The 23,046-nt window shown below is 42.2% G+C and overlaps 1 protein-coding gene across 2 annotated transcripts in view; it reads right to left on the bottom strand.

Annotated features, from left to right (window-relative positions):
- The window catches only part of LOC140209888 (grainyhead-like protein 1 homolog), a 112,971-nt gene extending 90,350 nt beyond the window's left edge, over positions 1-22,621 (bottom strand). For both annotated transcript variants that reach the window (XM_072278523.1, XM_072278533.1), the window contains exon 1: positions 22,433-22,621. In XM_072278523.1, coding sequence (XP_072134624.1) covers positions 22,433-22,452 — 20 coding nt within the window. In that variant the 5' untranslated portion in view covers positions 22,453-22,621. The remainder of the gene's footprint in view (positions 1-22,432) is intronic.
- Positions 22,622-23,046: the final 425 nt, after the last annotated feature.

Raw genomic sequence — 23,046 nt, 5'->3', positions numbered from 1 at the left:
ACTCAGATTGTCACAAAACGCTTCAGCCTTGATGAGCTGCTGCATTAAATTGCAAAGCTGCAAAATTGCAGATAAAAACATGCATAACAAACTGAACCTCAAGAATTACCCCCACAACATATAAAACATATCTGGATGAGCACTTGGATTCACAAATACTGGTAAATGAGGTTAGAAGTGACGAGTATTTAATAGCCATTATAAATATACGGGAGGGCTGAAAAATTTGTGTGATACAGTATGTGACTCTAGGAGAAGACAGGATAATATGCAAATGGACCATATAGCAGCAGATAGAATTAGGAAATAGAACAACAAACATGCAGCATAGAATAATAAAATTGAAAATTTGAATCATTATAATATCAATGAAATCCATCCAGCTGACCACAGACAATTGCATCCCCTCTCCCTACCAGAAGGTGATGAACTCCGCTTAGGTTCCAAAGGGAAAAGGAAGGGTAAAGGAAAACCCCAAGGCATTCTTCAATTATCTGAAGAAAAAAAGGATGACAGGAGTGAAGGTAGGACCGATTAGAGATAAAGGTGGGAAGATGTGCCTGGAGGCTGTGGAAGTGAGCGAGGTCCTCAATGAATACTTCTCTTTGGTATTCACCAATGAGAGAGAACTTGATAAGAGGAGGACAATATGAGTGAGGTTGATATTCTGGAGCATGCTGATATTAAGGGAGAGGAGGTGTTGGAGTTGTTAAAATATATTAGGACAGATAAGTCCCCGGGGCCTGACAGAATATTCCCCATGCTGCTCCATGAGGCGAGAGAAGAGGTTGCTGAGCCTCTGGCTAGGATCTTTATGTCCTCGTTGTCCACGGGAATGGTACTGGAGGATTGGAGGGAGGCGAATGTTGTTCCCTTGCTCAAAAAAGGTAGTAGGGATAGTCTGGGTAATTACAGACCAGTGAGCCTTACGTCTGTGGTGGGAAAGCTGTTGGAAAAGATTCTTAGAGACAGGATCTCTCGGTATTTAGAGAATCATGGCCTGATCAGGGACAGTCAGCATGGCTTTGTGAAGGGCAGATCATGTCTAACAAGCCTATAGAGTTCTTTGAGGAGGTTACCAGGCATATAGATGAGGGTAGTGCAGTGGATGTGATCTATATGGATTTTAGTAAGGCATTTGACAAGGTTCTACACGGTAGGCTTATTCAGAAAGTTAGAAGGCATGGGATCAGGGAAGTTTGGCCAGGTGGATTCAGAATCGGCTTGCCTGCAGAAGGCAGAGGGTGGTGGTGGAGGGAGTACATTCAGATTGGAGGATTGTGACTAGTGGTGTCCCAAAAGGATCTGTTCTGGGACCTCTACTTTTCGTGATTTTTATTAACGACCTGGATGTGGGGGTAGAAGGGTGGGTTGGCAAGTTTGCAGATGACACAAAGGTTGGTGGTGTTGTAGATAGTGTAGAGGATTGTCAAAGATTGCAGAGAGACATTGATAGGATGCAGAAGTGGGCTGAGAAGTGGCAGATGGAGTTCAACCCAGAGAGGTGTGAGGTGGTACACTTTGGAAGGACAAACTCCAAGGCAGAGTACAAAGTAAATGACAGGATACTTGGTAGTGTGGAGGAGCAGAAGGATCTCGGGGTACATGTCCACAGATCCCTGAAAGTTGCCTCACAGGTGGATAGGGTAGTTAAGAAAGCTTATGGGGTGTTAGCTTTCATAAGTCGAGGGATAGAGTTTAAGAGTCGCGATGTAATGATGCAGCTCTATAAAACTCTGGTTAGGCCACACTTGGAGTATTGTGTCCAGTTCTGGTCACCTCACTATAGGAAGGATGTGGAAGCATTGGAAAGGGTACAGAGGAGATTTACCAGGATGCTGCCTGGTTTAGAAAGTATGCATTATGATCAGAGATTAAGGGAGCTAGGGCTTTACTCTTTGGAGAGAAGGAGGATGAGAGGAGACATGATAGAGGTGTACAAGATAATAAGAGGAATAGATAGAGTGGATAGCCAGTGCCTCTTCCCCAGGGCACCACTGCTCAATACAAGAGGACATGGCTTTAAGGTAAGGGGTGGGAAGTTCAAGGGGGATATTAGAGGAAGGTTTTTTACTCAGAGATTGGTTGGTACGTGGAATGCGCTGCCTGAGTCAGTGGTGGAGGCAGATACACTAGTGAAGTTTAGACAGGTATATGGAGGAATCTAAGGTGGGAGCTTATATGGGAGGCAGGGTTTGAGGGTCGGCACAACATTGTGGGCCGAAGGGCCTGTACTGTGCTGTACTATTCTATGTTTTATGTTCTATGAATCAAACCACCATGGATCAACCTTCAAGATAATCTCTGTAAGTTGCCTCTCCACCTTCTCACCCATCGCTCCTCAAAAAAAACATCTAGAATGCTAATAGAGTTTAATAGCCTACAATTACTGCTTGACATTTAAATGTTCTGTAGACTGTTTGATCATCAATAGATGTTCTCACCTTCATTATGTTCAATCATGTTCCAAACTAAATATTCACTAATGTCAGACTAAACCAGTTAATTTTGGCAGCCTACTTCAAACTTTTACAATGGAGGAAGTGAACAGGCTGATTCAGTCTCTAGTTTTGTCTAAAACCTATAGCACTACTGCTCCATTCTGTAATTAATGTAAAATGTCTATCACCAATACAAACCTAATCGTGGCTCATACTTTTTCTCCTAAACTCTGTCTAGATTCCCTATGTCAATCTCTATACCGGTTTCACTGTTCTATGCCAAACCAAGCAATAAAATCCACATGCAAAAAAACACACACATTGATAAAGGAAATCAGCAGGCCAAGAACCTTCAGCTTCTCGGATCATTTCACTGCTGAACCAAAGTGCCATCTATCCCCTCGCTTCCACAGATGCTGCCTGCTCTGTTGAGTTCCTCCAGAAGTTTGTTTTTTGCTCGACTAGCTTCAATCTCTTGTGCCTCAAATAAAATCCACCTGATAGTCTTCCATTTTGTCATATATGGTCCAAATTTTAAAAATATAATATCTCCTTGTTTGTAATGGCATAAAGTAAAAGTGATTTCTCAATCTACGCTTCTTCTCAGTTCAGCTGACCTACTTTATGCTGCCACTCCTGCAGTTTTAGATGCAGATTGAATGGGTGGCACAATGGTGCTGGAGGTCGTGCAGATGCCTCATAACTCCAGTGACCTGGGCTTCATTCTGGCCTCCAGTGAAGCCTTCATAGAATTTGCATATGGGGTACCTCCCATGTCCCAGAGATAGAACATTTGTCAAATCAATTGGATGCTGTAAATTGTCCCCTGGTGTAAGTGGATGGTAGGAAGATCAAGGGTGTGTTGATGGGGGTATATGTGACAGAATTGGTTACAGAAGAATGGGGACTTCAGATTGTCCTAACAACCTGCTGAATGCCCTGATATGTCATAATGGAATAAGAGAAATATATGAATGCCTACGAGATGGCTTTTTAGAGCAGTGTGTGCTCAAGCCTACATGGGGAAAGGCTATCTTAGATTGGGTGTTGTGTAATAGCCCAGATCGTATTAGGGAGCGTAACGTAAGGGAACTTTAGAAGGCAGTGATCATAATATGATTGGATTCATGCTGCAATTTGAAAGGGAAAAGTGTAAGTCACATGTATCAGTACTGCAATGGAATAAAGGGAATTACAGAGGTATGAGAGAGGAGTTTGCCCAAGTGGATTGGAGCAGGGTACTGGCGGGGATGACAGCGGAGCAGTGATGACTGAATTCTCTGGAAATAGTTCACATGGCACAGGATAGATATGTCCCACAGAAGAAGTTGTTCTCAAATGGCAGGGACAGGCAACCGTGGCTGACAAGGGAAGTTAAGGACTGCATAAAAGCCAAGGCAAGGGCATATAAGGTAGCAAAAGTGAGTGGGAAGTTGGATGATTGAGAAGCTTTTAAAATCCAAAAGATAACTAAAAAGTTATAGGAAGGGAAAAGATAAAATATGATGGCAAACAAGCCAATAATATAAAGCAGGACACTAAAAGATTTCTCAATTATATAAAGAATAAAAGGGAGGTGAAAGTTGATATTGGATCACTGGAAAATGATGCTGGTGAGGTAGTAATGTGGGACTAAGAAATGGCATATAAACTTAATAGGAACTTTGCTTCAGTCTTTGCTGTGGAAGATACTAGTTCTATGTCAGAGGTCCTTGAGTGTCAGGGAGCAGGAGTGAGTGCCACTTCAATTACAAAGGAAAAAGTACTAGGCAAACTCAAAGGTCTTAAGACAGATAGGTCACCTGGACCAGGTGGACTACATCCCAGAGCCCTGAAGGAGGTTGCTGAACAGAAAACAGATGAATTGGTCATGATCTTTCAAGAATCATTTGATTCTGGCATGGTCCTGGAGGACTGGTAAATTGCAAATGTCACTGCACTCTTTAAGAAGGGAGGAAGGCAAAAGAAAGGAAATTATAAGCCACTTAGCCTAACCTCAGTGGCTGGGAAAGTTTTGGAGTCCATTAAGGTTTCAGTGTACTTGGAGGTTTTTGCAAAGGGAAATCTTGCCTGGCAAATCTCTTAGAATTCCTTGATAAAGTAACAAACAGGATGGACAAAGGAGAGGTAGTGGATGTCATTTACTTAGATTTTCAGAAGGCATTTGATGAAGTGGACCACATGAGGCTGCTTAACAAGATAAAGTCCTGTGGTGTTACAGGAAATATACTGGCATGGATAGAGGAATGACTGACAGGTAGGAAGCAGAGAGTGGGATTAAATGGGGCCTTTTCTGGTTTGCTGCCAGTGATTAGAGGTGTTCCTCAGGGGTCAATATTGAAACCGGTACTTTTCACATTGTTTGTCAATGATTTGGACAATGGAATTGATGGCTTTTTGGCAAAGTTTGTGGATGACACAAAGGTAGTTAGAGGGATGGGTATTGCTGAGGAAGCAATGTGATTGCAGCAGGACTTACTCAAATTGGAAGAATGGGCAAAAACTGGCAGATGGAATACAGTGTTGGGAAATGTACGATAATGCACTTGTCAACAGTTTTGGACTCCTCATCTCAGAAAAGATGTATTGTCATTGGAGAGAGTCCAGAGGCAGCTCACGAGGATGATTCCGGGAATGAAGGGGTTAACATATGAGAAGCGTTTGGCAGCTTTGGGCCTGGACACACTGGAATTTAGAAAAATGCACGGGGATCTCATTGAAACCCACCAGGTGTTGAAAGGACTAGATAAGGTGGATGTGGAGAGAATGTTTTCTCTGGTGGGGGTATCAGGAACTAGAGGGCAGCCCTTTAGAACAGAAGTAAGGAGGAATTTTTTTAGCCAGAGAGTGGTGAACCTGTGGAATGCTCTGCCACAGACTGTGGTGGAGGCCAAGACCATGGGTCTATTTAAAGCAGAAGTTGATAGTCATAGTCAAAAAAATGTACAGCACAGAAACAGGCCCTTTAGCCCATCTAGTCCATGCCAAGCCATTTAAACTGCCTACTCGATCGACCTACACCCAGACCATAGCCCTCCATCTATGCACCTATCCAAGCTTCTCTTAGACGTTGAAATCGAGCTTGCATGCACCACTTGTGCTGGCGGCTCATCCCACACTCTCACCACCTTCTAGGTGAAAAAGCTTTCCCTCATCTTCGTTTAAACTTCTCACCTTTCACCCTTAACCCATGACCATCTGGTTGTAGTCCCACCCAACCTCAGTGGAAAAAGCCTGCTTGCATTAACCCTATCTATACCTCTCATAATTTTGCATACCTCTATCAGATCTCCCTTCAACCTTCTACGTTGTATATATACGTATATGTGCTTTGGTAATAAATTTATTTGGACTTTGAATTTGAATATACTCGAATTTTGACCTTGGAGAAAACGGCCGTTCCTGCCCATCAAACACCCACTTACACTGAACCTACCTACACAATTCTCATATTTAATTCTCCCTACATCCTCATCAACTCCATCCCTCCATTCTCCCACTCACTGACTAACTAGAACAATTTACAGTGGTCAATTAACCTACTTTCCTCCAGCACCTTTGGTGCATGAGAGGAAAACAAAATAGCTGGAGGTTAACATGCAAATTCCAAACTGACATCATTGAGATCAATTCTGAACACAGATCTCTGGTGCCATTAAGTACATTTACAAGGAGTGCTGCCACAAGAAAGCACATTTATCATCAGGAAGCCCCACCATCCAAGCCATGTTCTCTTCTCGCTACTACCATTGGGCGGAAGTTACAGCAACCTTAGGTCCCACACCACCAGGTTCAGGGGTAATTATTACCTTACAATCATTAGCCTTCTGAACCATTGTGAACAATCTCACCTCAACTTTGAAATGATTCCACAATCTACCTTCAGGGACTTTACAACACATGTTCTCAGAATTATTTTTTTTAATTTGCACAATTTGTCTTCTTCTGCACATCGATTATTTGTCAGTCTTTGTTTATATATAGTTTTTCATAAATTCTGTTGTACTTCTTTATTTTCTTTTAATGCCTGGAAGAAAATGAATCTGAAGGTATATGTGGTGACATATGTATACTTTGATAATAAATTTACTTTGATTTTTGTCTGAACCTAGTTCTCTGGTGCTAAAAGCTAACTGCTTTATCAACAAAATGAAAAAGGAATCTCTGGGTTGTATATGGTGATATATTTGTACTTTGATAGTGTGGGCACGTGGACAAGTGGTTAAGGCATTCGACTAGCGATCTGAAGGTTGCTAGTTCGAGCCCCAGCCGAGGCTGTGTGTTGTGTCCTTGAGCAAGGCACTTAACCACACATTGCTCTGTGATGACACCGGTGCCAAGCTGTATCAGCCCTTGCCCTTCCCCTGGACAACATTGGTGTCGTGGAGAGGGGAGACTTGCAGCATGGGCAACTGCCGGTCTTCCGTACAACCTTACCCAGGCCTGCGCCCTGGAGAGTGAAGACTTTCCAGGCGCAGATCCATGGTTTTGCAAGGCTAACGGATGTCTTTATTTATTTATTTATTATACTTTGATGATAAATTTACTTTGAACTGCGTCACTAGGCCAAAATCTATTCAAAAAACCCAATGTTCCTTAAAATTAATATTCACAATCAGTTGGATGTAAATGACTTCTATGTCATTATATATTCCATTCCTGACTTTATAGATTCCTGATTGGTCGGGGCATCAAAGAATATGGTGAGAGGGCAGGTGTATGGGACTTGGGATCAATCATGATGAAATGGCAGAGTGGTCTCGATGGGCTGAATGGTCGAATTCTGCTCCTACGTCTCATGGTCTTATGTGATATGTCAATAGAAGATTTTTTAAAAGCCTTACCAACAGCTTTTTAGTGAGATTCCATTCGAAGAACCGGCCTCTGAAATCCACAATACCACAAATCCCACTGGGAGGCTGATTTTATCTGGAGATCCCCTGCTAGTCATTACACACCCTGCCCACTTTCTTTACCACGGCATTAATGGCACTCATCGCACCTCATGTAATTGCAGATTAGTATTCAGTGTACAACAAAATGGGAAGCAATTCAGTTTCATGCAAACAATGCCGCTAGACCAATCCAAAACAAAGGAAAAGATTGAACCTGACGAGGCCCACAACCCTGGCAAGAGTCACAGGGCCTCAGCCCCAGCACATAGTAGATTGATGGGGATTCGCTCCCACCTTGCTCTCAGATGCAATGGCTTCTCTCCCTTCCCCTTCAACCAGACCATGGGATCCCAATACCTCAGCTGGTACTCAACTCTGACTTTACCCCTGTTGTTTCTAATTTGGACATCAATGTTATTCTCAAAAGAAAACATGTAAATCCTCATTTAGTGAAAAGGTAGGTATATCAGTTACTGGAGACAAATTATACTGTAACATATCAGACAGTGTTAATATACCTTCTCATTTATACATATGTAGTTTAGATCTACAATGAACTAAAAGGAAAGAGTTAATTAACAATATGAGACTGTAAGAGGCTGCATTGGAAGAACACAAGAGATTGGGCAGATGCAAGTTCGTCCCTCCCCACTAATCTCTCTCCCGGCACTTATCCCGGCAAAAAGTGCCATACTTGCCCATTCACCTCCTCCCTCACCTCTATTCAGGGCTCCGAACAGTCCCTCTACCTGTGAATCTGTTGAGGTCATCTACAGTATCTGCTGCTTCAGATGCACCTCCTCTACATTAGTGAGACCTGAAGATTGGGGGACTGCTTTGTCACGCACCTTCGCTCCATCTGCAAAAATCCTGGTGGCCAGTTATTTCAATTCCAATTCTCATTCCCATCCCTACATGTCAATCCATGGCCTCCTCTATTGCCATGATGAGGCCACACTCAGGCTGGAGGAGCAACATCCTATATTCCTTTTAGTAGCTTCCAACCTGATAGCATAAACATTGATTTCTTGAACTTCCAGAAATATCCCCCTCCCCCTTCCATCTTCTTTCATTCCTCACTCTGATTCCCCTCTTAATCTTTTCTCCTCACCTCCCCAGTACACCTCTTCCTTTCTTTTCTTCCACTCTCTTCTTCAGCCGTTTCCCTTTTCTACCTATCACCTCCCAGCTACTCACTTTATTCCCCCTTTCCCTCACCCACCTGGCTCCAACCATCACCTTCTGCCTTGCACTTGTCTTCCTCTGTCCCACCCTCACCTTCTTATTCTAGCTCCTTCCCTCTTCCTCTCCAGTCCTGTTGAAGGGTCTTGGCCCGAAACATCATCTGATTATTCATTTCCATAGACGCTGTCTGACCTGCTGAGTTCCTCCAGCATTTTGTATGTTTCATTGAAGGAAAGATAGGGAGAGTGGGCATATAAAGAGTAAACAAACAATATCCTGAATTTAAGACATTTCCTTTGAAAACCTCTGGGAAATGTTTTTCAATTCTAAACAGATATCTTCTTTAAAATTCAGCTTACTTTATTGTAATATTCTTTAGACTCTTATGCATTAGTTTCTTGCCAATGACAGGCTGAATTTTCATCTTCAGAGTTTAGTTTTTACACTCTCAAAGGAATTGTTTTAAATGGAGTAAATTCCTTTATCAAGATTTTTGTGTGATCACTTTCCTCCTTTTGAAGCCTAAATCCCCAACTGAAATACTGTACTTTAAAAGGGCAATTTCCTGAAAGCATTTGAATAAAAGGTCTTTGCAAGTAGGACCATAAAATTGTTGAGTACAACCATTTAGAGAAATGACATTCCTTGGCCACACCTCATTTTTAAGTGTGCACCCCTAAGCTGTATCCGATTAAGCCTGACACACCTAAGAATTTGCCAGAGCAGCTCTCAGCCAGCCCAACTTAACATTGCTGTCAAACTGAAAAATTTAGCTCATTTTAACCATTTTAGCATTAAGCTATTATTATAATTTTGTACTTAAATATTCACAGTTAATGGGTGAATTTTAATTATTCATTGGCAATTTGCTCTAATTTACCTGCCTGTTAATTTCCAAAACATTAAGAAAATATTTATAGATGCTATAGCAAAAAAGTAATTCAGAAGTAATGATCTTGAAAAGTGTTTGCCACTGTGGCTGAAGTCACTTACAAAACACCTTACCATATTTACACAAGTTGAATAAGGAGCAAGTTGTGATGGTGTAGAAGTGCCAGGGGTCATTTGATCATAATTGGTACACAATGTATCTTTGATACTTTTATAACCATTTGGAAAATAAACAGAATAAAGGTACTTAGATCAGAAACGAAGTTCTGAAACTTACAATGTTACATTTTTCCTGAAAAATTTGTAGTTAACTTATTGACCAAAAGAAATTACACTTATGAAGGATTATTTATAGTGCGAAAGTATTAATTGTTGTTTGTTTCAATAGTTTGTATGATTTGGTTTTTTTTTGTCTTTCTCTTGTGCATCGTGTGTTAGTCTTTTATTTTTATTCTTTTTTTCTTTAATTGGGTTCTTTTGGGTTCTTGCTTTGTGGCTCCCTATGAGCAACAAATCTCAAAACTCTATAATTTATACATTCTTTGATAATAAATGAATCTTGAATCTTAAAGATATTTATAAAAATGAACATTGTACTTTTGAGGAATCTGGAAGTAAGGTAGGTCAACAAAGCCAGAAGTGATGAAGCAGTATGACCTAGTGTAGGAGAGTAGCAGGGGAAGTCAGAGTCGCTGGATTCTGTAAGAATTCTCATAAAAATCAAACCAAGATCCACTGTCCCTTGAAAATCAGAGAGAATTGCTTGGGGGCTAATCAGACAGAACTACCAAATACTCAAGGCTGGATTTCAGAAAAAAACAAATTATAATGCAGTAGTTGTGGAGGATTTAAACCAAGGCAGGATGGTGTGACCGAAAACGATTACTTTAGACAGGCAATGTAGAAGGCCAGAGTGGGAGGTTTGAAATGGGGAGGCCTCCTGTGTTAAAGTTCCTTATGGTTGAGTAAGGGGAGAGCAATGACAACATTTCAGAAAGATAGACAACTACCCTCCAGCTGCTTTGAGTCAACCAAAAATAAACACACTTTTCTTCTTCACTGTCCTGTATGGCAAGTGGGCGAGGGTACAGTTCACATGCCTGCCTCATGAACACAAATTTTACACACGTGGAAGTTCAGAGACATTAACAGATTCAAGCCCTCTTGCCATTATTTAATCCAAAGGTAATAAAATATACTATCTCAAAGAAATTTGATGAACTTGCTATGCACACATCGACAACTGCATTTCTTATTTCACAACAGTAATTGAACTTCAAGAGTACTTCACTGGCAGATAAGCATTTGTGACATAAGATCATACAGCACAGAAACAGGCCCTTCAGCTCAAGCGGCCCATGCCAATCAAGGCCCCCACCTGGTTTCACATTCCCTCATTTGGTCCGTATCCCTCTGAACCTTTCCTACTCACATACTTGTTCAAGTACCTTAGATGTTGTTGCTGTATCTTCCTCAACCACTTCTTCTGGCAGCTCATTCCATATACTGATCACTCTCTGGGTGAAAACACTGCTTTTCAGGTCCCTTTTAAATTACTCTCTCTCACCTTAAACCTACACCCTCTAGTTCTTAATTCCCCAACCTTGGGAAAAAGACTGTGTGCACTCACCCTATCTATGCTCCACACAATTTTGTAAGATCATCACTGATTCTCCTATGCTCCAATGAGTAAAGTCCTAGTGATAACAACCTCTCTCCCGTCAGTACTGGTAATATCCTTATAATTCTTTTCTTCACACTTTCCAGCATAATGGCATCTTTCCTATAGCAATACGACCACAACTAGACACAGTATTTCAAATGTGACCTCACCAATGTCTTATAGAACTGCAACGTAACAGCCCAACTAAACTCAATGCCCTGACTGATGAAGGCCAGCATGACTGTACTCTTTCCCATAGAGGCTACCTGGTCTGCTGATTTTCTCTAGCATTTTATGTGTGATGCCAAAAGCCTTCATCACCACCCTATCTACCTGTGCTGTCACTTTCAGAGAACTATTTTGAACATAGAACATAGAAATATACAGCACCTTACAAGCCCTTTGCCCCACAATGTTGTGCTGACTATGTAACCTACTCTAGAAACTGCCTAGAATTTCCCTTCCACATAACCCCCTATTTTTCCAAGCTCCATATACTGAGTCTCTTAAAAAACACTATTGTATCTGCCTCCACCACCATCACCAGCAGTGCATTCCACACACCCACCACTCTCAGTGTGAAAAACTTACTCCCGACATCCCCTTTGTACCTACTTCCAAGCACATTAAAACTGTGCCCTCTCGTGCTAGCCATTTCAGCCCTGGGAAAAAGCTTCTGGCTATCCATACGATCAATGCCTTTTGACTTTTATTTATTTCTACTCCTCGTTTCTACAACACTTCCCAAGGCCATACATTTATCTACCCAACTTGCAACACCTCACACTTATCCAAATTAAACTCCATTTGCAATTCCTTGGCCCATTTACACAGCTGATTAAGATCCCACTGTAATTTCTAATAACCATCTCCACTGTCTATGACACCACCTATTTTAGTGTCACCTGCAAACTTACTAACCACATCTTCTACATTCTTCTATGATGTAGATGACAAATAGCAATGGACCCAAAGCACAATGCTAGTCACAAGCCTCTATTCCAAGAAATTACTTTGCACCATTACCCTCTGCTTCCTACCATCAGTAAAAATGTGTATCTAATTAGCTATCTTCCCCTGGATTTGATACAATCTAGTTTTCCATAGCAGTTTACCATGAGGATCGATATCATACTAAAGTCCATATAGACTATGTCAACCGCCTAGGGCCCTCATTGACTATTTATGGTTAGTTCTTAAAACTCATTCATATTCATGAGACATAATTTCCCATGCAAAACACTGTGTTGACGACCCTTAATCAACCAGTATGCTGCTTTGCACTGAATGGAGTAGCAGTGCAATCCTGTTGTTCTCAGCTCTAACTACCTAACTAACCTGTCTTTCCAAATGCACGCTCATCTTATTCCTCAGGATCCTCTCCAGACATGTTGAAGTTATAGAAAACACAATATAAAAGGGCCTTGGCTTTCTTCAAAAGATTCCAGTCAATAAAACTCCAGAAACATGAGGTGTTTTAAGTTAATGGAGCAATTTATTGTTTAGTAACCCTTAAGTGGTTAGTAATCTTCGAGACTTAATATGCAAAAAGCATGCAAAGATCTCCAACGTGAAACATTTTGTGTAATCTGTTCAAAGGCTGCCAAAAATCCATTGTACCTGCATTAAATCTCCTGCTGGAGAGCGGAATAATCTGTAAATGCCTGGACTCTTCAAAAGGAAGATGGCTCATGACAATTTTACTTATAACAAAAACGAAAATCTGTTGTTAACATTACAAACAACCTTATTTTCCCTTCCATCGAATATTCAGCTGCTATTGACCAATGTAGGGAGTTGGGAGTTTTTCCTTCTCAAGAAAAATGATAATAGGTACATTCTAAACACATTCTAATTCCAACCTGTTTGTTTAAGAACTGCACAGCCACAACAGAAGCATTCTCGTGCAAGTCAGGTGAGGAGCTCCAAAAGGGAGGTACCAACTAGCAAAGTGGTCTTAGAAACATAGAAATCTACACATTACAGGCCCTTCGGCCCACAATGTTCCGACCATGTAACCTACTCTAGAAACTGCCTAGAATTTCCCTGACACATAGCCCTTTACCTTTCTAAGCTCCATGTATCTATCTAAGAGTCTCTCAAAAGATCCTATTGTATCGGCCTCTACCACCATCGCCGGCAGTGCATTCCACGCACTCGCCACTCTCTGTGTGAAAAACTTACCCCTGACATCCCCTCAGTACCTATTTCCAAGCACCTTAAAACTATGCCCCCTTGTGTTAGCTATTTCAGCCCTGGGAAAAAGCCTCTGGCTATCCACATGATCAATGCCTCTCATCATCTTATACACCACTATCAGGTCACCTCTCATCCTCCATCACTCCAAGGAGAAAAGACCAAGTTCACTCAACCTTTTCCCATAAGGAATGCTCTCCAATCCAGGCAACATCCTTGTAAATCTCCTCTGCACCCTCTCTATAGCATCCACATCCTTCCTGTAATGAGGTGACCAGAACTGAACACAGTACTCTAAGTGGGGCCTAAATAAGGTCTTGTATAGCTGTAACATTACGTCACAGCTCTTGAACTCAGTCCCATAATTGATGAAGGCCTATTCATCATACGCCTTCGTAACAACACTGTCAACCTGTGCAGCAGTTTTGAATGTCCTATCGACACGGACCCCGAGATCTCGCTGATCTTCCACATTGCTAAGAATCTTACCATTAATATTATATTCTGTCTTTAAATTTGACCTACTAAAATGAACCACTTCGCACTTGTGTCATTGTGGGAGCAGTCGTCATCGGAGTAGTAAGGCTTTGGCTCAACAGGGCTTCGGTGAGAACAGGTGGAGGGAGAGTAAGGAGGTAAGTTCATTCCTTATTTCTTATTCTGAGTTATCTCTAGGGAGAATAGGGAGTACTGTGTGCCTACAGAGCCAGTGTTCTATTTTGTGTGTCAGATGTGGGATTTCCAGGACACACCCAGCCTCCCCAGTGGCCACATCTGCAGCTCCTTAGAAGCCGAGTTAGGGAACTAGAGCTGCAGATCGATGACCTTCCGCTTCTTAGGGAAAGTGAAGCAGCGATAAACAGGAACCCCAAGGAGATAGTCACAGGAGACAGATAAACAGGTGACTGTCAGGAGAAGGAATGAAGAACATTAGATAGTGGTCATCCTCCTCAACAATAAGTACTCCATTTTGAAGCAACAGTGGCCGTGCCTCTGGCACTGAATCAGGCCCAGTGGCTCAGAAGGGTGGCAGATAAAGGTATGGCTGAAGAATTAGAGCACAGGGAAGGGATTCAGATTTCTGGATAATTGGGATCTCTACTGGGGCAGGTGGGACCTGTACAAAAGGGACAGGTTGCGCTTGAATGCAAGGGGGACCAATATTTGTGCAAGCAAGATGGCTGAAATTTCTGGGAATAGTTCACAATATGCAGGATAAATATGTCCCACAGAAAAAAGAACTTCTCAAATGGCAGGGCTAGGAAACCATGGCTGACAAGGAAGTTAATGACTGCATAAAAGCCAAGGAAAGGGCATATAAGATAGCAACGGTGAGTGGGAAGTTGCATGATTGGAAAGATTTTAAAATCCAACAAAAGGCAACTAAAAGAAGCTGTAAGAAGGGAAAAGATGAAATATAGGGGCAAATTAGCCAATTATATAAAGCAGGATACCAAAAATTTTTTCAGTTACATAAAAAGTAAAAAGGAGGTGAGAGTTGATATTGAACCACTGGAAAATGATGCTGGTGAGGTAGTAATGGGGGACTAAGAAACTGCAGATCAATTTGATGGATACTGTGCATCTGTATTCACTGTGGAAGACACTAGCAGTGTGCCAGAAGGTCTGTGAGTGTCAGGGAGCAGGAGTGAGTACCATTGCTATTACTAAGGAAAAAGTGCAAGGCCAAATCAAAGGTTTTAAGGTGGATAAGTCACCTGGACCATGTGGACTACATCCCAGAGTCCTGAGAGAGGTTGCTGAAGAGATAGCAGATGCATCGGTCATGATCTTTCAAGAATCACTTGGTTCTAGCATGGTCCCGGAGGAATGGAAGATTGCAAATGTCACAGCACACTTTAAGAAGGGAGGAAGCCAAAACGAAGGAAATTATTGGCCAGTTAGCCTAACCTCAGTGGTTGGGAAAGTGTTGGAGTCTATTATTAAGGATGAGGATTCGGGGTACTTGGAGACTAATGATCAAAGTCAGCATGGTTTCTGGAAAAGGAAATCTTGCCTGACAAATCTGTTAAAGTTCTTTGAGGAAGTAACAAGCAGGATGGATGAAGGAGAGGCAGTGGATGTCATTTACTTGGATTTTCAGAAGGCATTTGATAATGTGCCACACATTAGGCTGCTTAACAAGATAAAATCCTGTGGCGTCGCAAGAAAGATATTGGCATGGATAGAGGAATGGCTGACAGACGGGAGGCAGTGAGTGGGGTTAAAACCGGCTTTTTCTGGTTGGCTGCTGGTGACCAGTGGTGTTCCTCAGGGGTTAGTATTGGGACCGCTACTTTTCACATTGTTTGTCAATGATTTGGATAATGGAATTGATGGTTTTGTGGCAACATTTGCGGATGATACAAAAATAGGTGGAGGGGTAGGTACTTTTGAAGAAGCAACATGATTGCAGCAGGACATAGACAAATTGGAAGAATTGGCAAAGAAGTGGCAGATGGAATACGGTGTTGGGAAATGATAATGCATTTTTGTAAAAGGAACAATAGTGCAGGCTATTATCAAAATGGGGAGAAGGCTCAAACCTCCGTGGTGCAGAGGGACTCAGGAGTCCCTGTGCAAGACTCCCAGAAGATTAATTCCCAGACTGAGTCTTTGGTAAAGAAAGCAAATGGAATGTTGGCATTTATTTCAAGGGGAACAGAATATAAAAGCAAGGAGATAATGTCGAGCCTTTATAAGACAATAGTCAGACCACACTTGGAGTATTCACAACAGTTTTGGACTCTGTCTCAGAAAGGATGTGTTGTCTTTGGTGAGCATCAAGAGGAGGTTCATGAGAACAATTCTGGGAATGAAGGGGTTAACTTGTTAGGTGTGTTTCGCAGTTCTGGGCCAGTACTCACTGGAATTTAGAAAAATGTGTAGGGATCTCATTGAAACCTACTAAATTTTGAAAGGACTAGATAGGGTGGTTGTTGAGAGGATGTTTCCTATGGTGGAGGGTATCCAGAACTAGAGGGCACAGCCTCAAAATTGAGGAGCAATCTTTTAGAACAGAGGTAAGGAGCAATTTTTTTTAGCCAAAGAGTAGTGAATCTGTAAAATGCTCTTGGATCATGGACTGCAGCAGAGTCCACTTCCTTGTGTATATTTAAGGCAGAAGTTGATCATTTCTTATCAGTCAGGGATCAAAAGATGTGGCGAGAAGGCAGGAATATGGGGTTAAGTGGGATCCAGAATCAGCCACGATGGAATGGTGGAGCAAACTCGATGGGCTGAATGGCCTAAGTCTGCTCCTAGGTTTTATGGTCTTATCTTTATTAAGTCAACTGTGACAAAAGTCTTGTAACCATCCAGTCAACCATAAGAAATATGAACAAGCTGTGAACACCAGTCCATTTGCTCAATCCCACATAGCTCAAATGTAACTCTACTCTAACCTGGAGGAAAATCAATGGCCCAGGTTGTGAACACTCTCAGTACCTGTTTTTTTTAAGCTACATTTAAAATGTATTCAGCTTCCTTTTATACTTCAGCTATCAAAAACCTCCTAGTGTTGCAATCTTTACATAATGCCACATAAAAACATCTGAAATATTAACTAAAGTTACTGACTGAGAATTCTTCAATCTGATTGGCTGCTCAGGAATCATTGGTTCAGGGCAGGAAACCCAATGGGAACTAATACTAGAAGATGGAAGTCCAACACAGAGACCCTATATTATTGGGATAATTTTCTTTAAGGTCAGCTGCAACCACAATCATTTTGCCCCTGACCAAAAAGTACCAGTAAATATTGTATAGTATTGTATGATAAAGCACTCTTTTGGTATAATATCCTGCAGGAGTTTATCTTGATTTTAAAGTAATTGCCAGCTAAATTATCCTTTTTAAACCCATGGTAACATTGAAAACTTATGATACAGAAAAGGCTATTCAGTCCGTTACATATCAAATTTTATATTTTGGTTTCAAGCTTCCTTTATTTTTCTGATTGTTTGGGTTACTTTCCAAAGATCATATTCCCTTTAGTAACTTATTTATTATTCCTTGTGTAATTTGCTTACATCTTTACCTTACATTTCATCTTTAAGTTGATCCTTGAAGCTTTCTTCAAGTTGAAGAAAGTCGAAGCTTTCTTCACATGTTTGTTCTCATTTTATAATCAAATGCAACTTTTTCTAAATTTTGCTTTTCTCTTGAATAATACCAACTGATTAATAGCCAATTTTGTCAATGCTCCTCCTAAGAAACATTACCCATAAGGGTAGCGTTCATCTTTATATTTTGTCACTTCAAGTTGGATAAGTCACTGGGACCAGATGAGATGTACCCCAGGCTACTGAGGGAGAAGATTGCTGAGCCACTGGCGATGATCGTTACATCATCAATGGGGACGGGAGATGTTCTGGAGGATTGGAAGGTTGCGGATGTTGTTCTCTTATTCAAGAAAGGGAGTAGAGATAGCCCAGGAAATTATAGAACAGTGAGTCTTACTTCAGTGGTTGGTGAGTTGATGGAGAAGATCCTGAGAGGCAGGATTTATGAACATTTGGAGAAGCATAATATGATTAGGAATAATCAGCATGGCTTTGTCAAGGGCAGGTCGTGCCTTACGAGCCTGATTGAATTTTTTGAGGATGTGACTAAACACTTTGATGAAGGTAGAGCAGTGGATGTAGTGTATAAGGCATTTGACAAGGTACCCCATGCAATTCTTATTGAGAAGGTAAGGAGGCATGGGATCCAAGTTGACCTTGCTTTGTGAATCCAGAACTGGCTTGCTCACAGAAGGCAAAGAGTGGTTGTAGACGGGTTATATTCTGCATGGAGGTCGGTGACCAGTGGTGTGCCTCAGGGATCTGTTCTGGGACCCCGACTGTTCGTGATTTTTATAAATGACCTGGATGAAGAAGTGGAGGGATGGGTTAGTAAATTTGCTAATGACACAGAGGTTGGGGGTGTTGTGGATAGTGTGGAGTGCTGTCAAAGGTTACAGCGGGACATTGATAGGATGCAAAACTGGGCTGAGAAGTGGCAGATGGAGTTCAACCCAGATAAGTGTGAGGTGGTTCATTTTGGTAGGTCAAATATGATAACAGAATATAGTATTAATGGTAAGACTTTGGGCAGTGTGGAGGATCAAAGGGATCTTGGGGTCCAAGTCCATAGGACACTCAAAGCAGCTGCACAGGTTGACGCTGTGGTTGAGAAAACATATGGTGCATTGGCCTTCATTGATCATGGGATTGAGTTTAGGAGCCGAGAGGTAATGTTACAGCTATATAGGACTCTGGTCAGACCCCACTTGGAGTACTGTGCTCAGTTCTAGTTGCCTCACTATAGGAAGGATGTGGAAACCATAGAAAGGTTGCAGAGGAGACTTACAAGGATGTTGCCTGGATTGGGGAGCACACCTTATGAGAATAGTTTGAGTAAACTCGGCCTTTTTTCCTTGGAGTGGCGGAGGAAGAGAGGTGGCCTCATAGAGGTGTATAAGGTGATGAGAGGCATTGATCGTGAGGATAGTCAGAGGCTCTTTCCCAGGGCTGAAATGGCTAGCATAAGGGGGCACAGTTTTAAGGTGCTTGGAAATAGGTACAGAGGAGATATCAGGGGTAAGTTTTTTTATGCAGAGAGTGGTGAGTGTGTGGAATGGGCTGCCGGTGACGGTGGTAGAGGCTGATATGATAGTGTCTTTTAAGAGACTCCTGGATGGATACATGGAGCTTAGAAAAATAGCTATGGGTAACCTTAGGTAATTTCTAAGATAAGGACATGTTCATCACAGCTTTATGGGCCGAAGGGCCTGTATTGTGCTGTAGGTTTTCTATGTTTCTAACACTATGATAAGCATATTATTTTGCCACCTCTATTCTCAATCACTTTGGTTCATTTTCTATTACTAGATCTTTTAGAATATCCCTCCTAGCCATTTTATTTGGTGAGGGCTGAAATTCCCTACGTTTTTTTTAATTTTAGAGATTATTCTTCAGCTTCCATTCCAATATTTGGTAATCTGTGATACATGTCCGTAGCTGACCTCTCCTAGTCCCTCACCTCAACCAAGATGGAAACAGTTTCCACTGCTTTGTTAATTAAGTTCTTTCTTGCTCATATTATTGCACTATTCAGGAGCCTCATTTCCATATACTTCCCCTGCAAGTCACCAGTATTTGATTGCCCAGCCTAGTCATTGGACTCTTTCTTAACATGTTTTCTCATTCAAACTAACAATGACAGCTGCTCACCCAAACTAAAAAGAATTTATTCCCATTAACTGAAAACTGTGAAATGATGTTGTCATTTAAGCAAAGAACTACAGTTTACTGACTAAGATATTCCATATGTAGTATGTAGATAAAATTATGGAAAGAACAAACTTTGCATAGGGGACCTCTATCAGTAGGAATTATGTGATAATAGTGGTGACTGAAGTAATGGTATCTGTCTTATCTGATTGTGTGTGGTTATAAAGCTACTGATGCAATGAAGCATATAACAAACCTGTTCTATTTCAATTCTCATTGAATTCAGCTGTACTCTTACACAACATTAGTATATTAACAGAAGGGACTACATCTAGAAAATGGACTTAAATAACCATTGGCATGGTAGCACAGAAAATGCAAAGAGAAACAGTATCAGCCAATTTTTAAGAACTCTGCAGGAAAGAGTTCTAAAACTCTGCTTAAATACTGATTATCACGAGCCTAGAGAGCACAAATGATAGCTTATAATTAATTATTGAAGTATGTCCAAGAAACTTAATTTAGTATGTAGTTCCTATCCCGGGTTTAGCAATTCACTCAGAATTAGTGCAGTTGAAAATGCATAGATAAAATCCAATCCAGCTACATTTGCCTAACGTTTCTTTTACTATCTAGCGAAAACTTGAGAAATAATGCATACAGAAATCAGCGTATGAGTTTGACACCAAAAACAAAAAGAAAAATAGTCTGCTGCCCCTTTTCGTTGGTTAACTGATACCATCTTTCAAAAGTTGGAGTGAGACCTATTGGGTCGAGTTCTAAAAATCCGTGCTCAGCACCTGGCTGGAGTGTTCACCGATACCTTTAACTTCTCACCTCAGCAGTCTGAGGTACCCACCTGCTTCAAGCAGGCTTCAATTATACCTGTTACTTGTAGCAACAACGCAGAAAACCTTATACCGATTTCAAAAACAGGGCGACTTTTTTAATCCTCCTCAAAACTTCAGATCTGGAATTCAGGGGACACGTTAGCAGTTTGTAGATAACCTTTGCCAGGTTGGCGTTTGTACTGCAACTCCTTTTTTCGAAGCTTAATCAAACTGTTTTTAGATTTTAATATCAAGTTATCACCAGCGTCTCAACCTTGCGAACTAATGGAATTGCCCGCATACACGAACTGAGGGCCATTGCGAAGGGAAAAGGAGGGGGTGAAAGAAGAACAAATACGTATTTGCGGTTTAATTAGGAATTGGGACATCAGAAGTGGCCAATAGTAAACTGCAAGTAAAGAAAAAAAAGTATTTGAGCAGACGCCACAATATAATGGTCGTTTTGGCGGATAGATGACGCATCGTGTTGCAGATCTTATTAATGTTAGTGTAACATTGCCTGAGGTTGACATTCTTCACATGAGTGTTTCAAACAGCCCGTAACACAGGGTCATGAGAGCAGCGATCAAAACAAGGTCAAACTAATGCAAGTTGATGAATCCTTAGCCCCCTCTCCCCCTACCTGTAAGCAAAGTGTTTATTGCTAAGCACCTGCCAGCCGGTTGTTCTCCTGACTCAGGGATTTTGGAAGATGACGGCCAACGCCTCACAGGTGTAGAGTTTCACCGCTGTCAAGTGTCTCCGCGCTATATCCTTCAAGTCTCCTTGTCGAAACTATCAACTTGCGGGCAAACGCTCAGCAAAGCCCCTCGTGCCCAATTTGCTGCTCTGATTTATGAACTTGATTACCTGAGCTGTTTGTGACCGAGGATTAAAGTGGAGAAGAGGTGAGCAGAGGATGGGGCCATTCACTGCGAACATTAAAGCAAACTCTTTCTTGTTGTGGTAACCGGTGGTGTGAAGAGGCTGCCTGGCCCCACATCCAAAGCAGCTTCTGCCAACGCCGACCCGCCTGGTATTTTCTGTCTGCTTCCTTCCCTTGTCCAATACCCCTGCCACAAATCTCAAAGGTACTTTATTTTCCCCTCCACCTGATATTGTGAAATTTGCCCTCCGTGCTTTAACTAAACCGAAGCGAGTTTCGTGGTTTGGTTAATTCGACCCAGAGCCTAATCCCAGCGACACCCCCGCTCTCCCTGCCTAGGCCAAGATTCAGTGCCAAATCAAAGCTGGTGATCTGCCTCTTGCCCACTCATCACTCAGTGATCACCCCTACCCGAGGAGCTGGGGGGGGGGAGAGAAAACTTTCACACCATAAAAACAGCAAACATAAACTACAAACATGAGAAAATCTGCAGATGCTGGAAATCCGAGCAACAGACACAAAATGCTGGAGGAACTCTGCAGGCCAGGCAGCATCTATGGAAAAGAGTACAGTCGGCGTTTCGGGCCCAGAGACTTCATCAGGACTCCAACTGGTCGCGGAGGCAGTCCAGTTAAACAGAAGACAAAAGCACGGACAATTTGGCCGAATTTATCTGAAAAACGTCTTGAGTCGGTTGTGGGGATGTTTGGAGCTGGCCCCGGATTTACAGCCGGTAAATCAGACGGAATCATGTTAGCGTCACTCTCTCGAAAGTGACAGTAAATGTAAGCGAGAAGACCCCCGATCCGGGTGGAAATTCCCGGTGATAGAAGGTGGTGGGGTGGAAGAGTACACCAGTCCGCGGGTATCCCGTGCCCACCCACTCTACAACCCGACGGCTCAAACCCCTCGGTGGTAAATTGGGTACTGGGCCGACCCAGGGAACAGGTGCCGGCCGCTCAGGTGCTGCGTTAACAGGTGTGCTGCATTCCCTCACTCACTGGCTGAGCCCGAGGCGGAGGGCGCAGAGTCCCACTCGTTATATCACTCGATTCCTTTAAGAGGAAAGACAACTTACTTGGGGGGGTCGGGTTAGTGTAGTTGTGAAAGAAATAGACCCCATAATATCCTTTCCTCCTTAACCAATACCCGACACCTACCCGCCCCGAACCCTCAGATCCACGCAGAACTGGACTTGAAGTAGCAGCAAAAACGAGTGCGTTCACTTACTTATCGTGTTCTTGTGTCATCTTCTCTTTCCCCCCACCCCTGTCACACAATCTCAATCTCGTTCTCCTTGGTCGGTCCAACTGGACTTTCTAGTTAGGCCAATGTGCGGCGAAACCCGAATAGCCAGCGTCTCCGCTCGGCGCGGCGGTTAAACGGGTTCTGCGGAGATTGTTTTTGTTTTTCTTTCTCTTGCGCGCACACACACACAAACTTTACAACCCAGTCTCGTTGCAGCAATTCAGGTATAGAATGAATTGCGGGTCTCAATAGGATTGGATTGCCAGCGTGTTTCCCCGTCCCTCCTTCCTCTGTCGGTCCCATGTGATTGGCCATGCTAATAGCTGCAGGTAACGGGGTGTGAACTCAGCTTTCATGAGCAACCTGTTCCCGCTTTCGCCTGTGGTCTTAAGACCGATCAGTGAAAAAAAAAATGCTTATAACCAGAAACTGGCTTAAAAATGTTGATACACCAACTTTGGATTCTCCCACCTGTCACAAACGAGACGATTGCATTCGTATGGTGGCATTTAACATTTAGGTGTTTCAAAGCTCTGCAAAGCCAAGTTGCTTAACGACAAAAAATGATGGAAACTCTGCAAATCTATCAACATCAG

Source organism: Mobula birostris, chromosome 2 (genome assembly GCF_030028105.1).
Source record: "Mobula birostris isolate sMobBir1 chromosome 2, sMobBir1.hap1, whole genome shotgun sequence".
In the NCBI taxonomy this organism is placed as follows: Eukaryota; Metazoa; Chordata; class Chondrichthyes; order Myliobatiformes; family Myliobatidae; genus Mobula; species Mobula birostris.
Note: the sequence above shows the minus strand (reverse complement) of the source record. Positions and strands in the feature narration are given on the sequence as shown.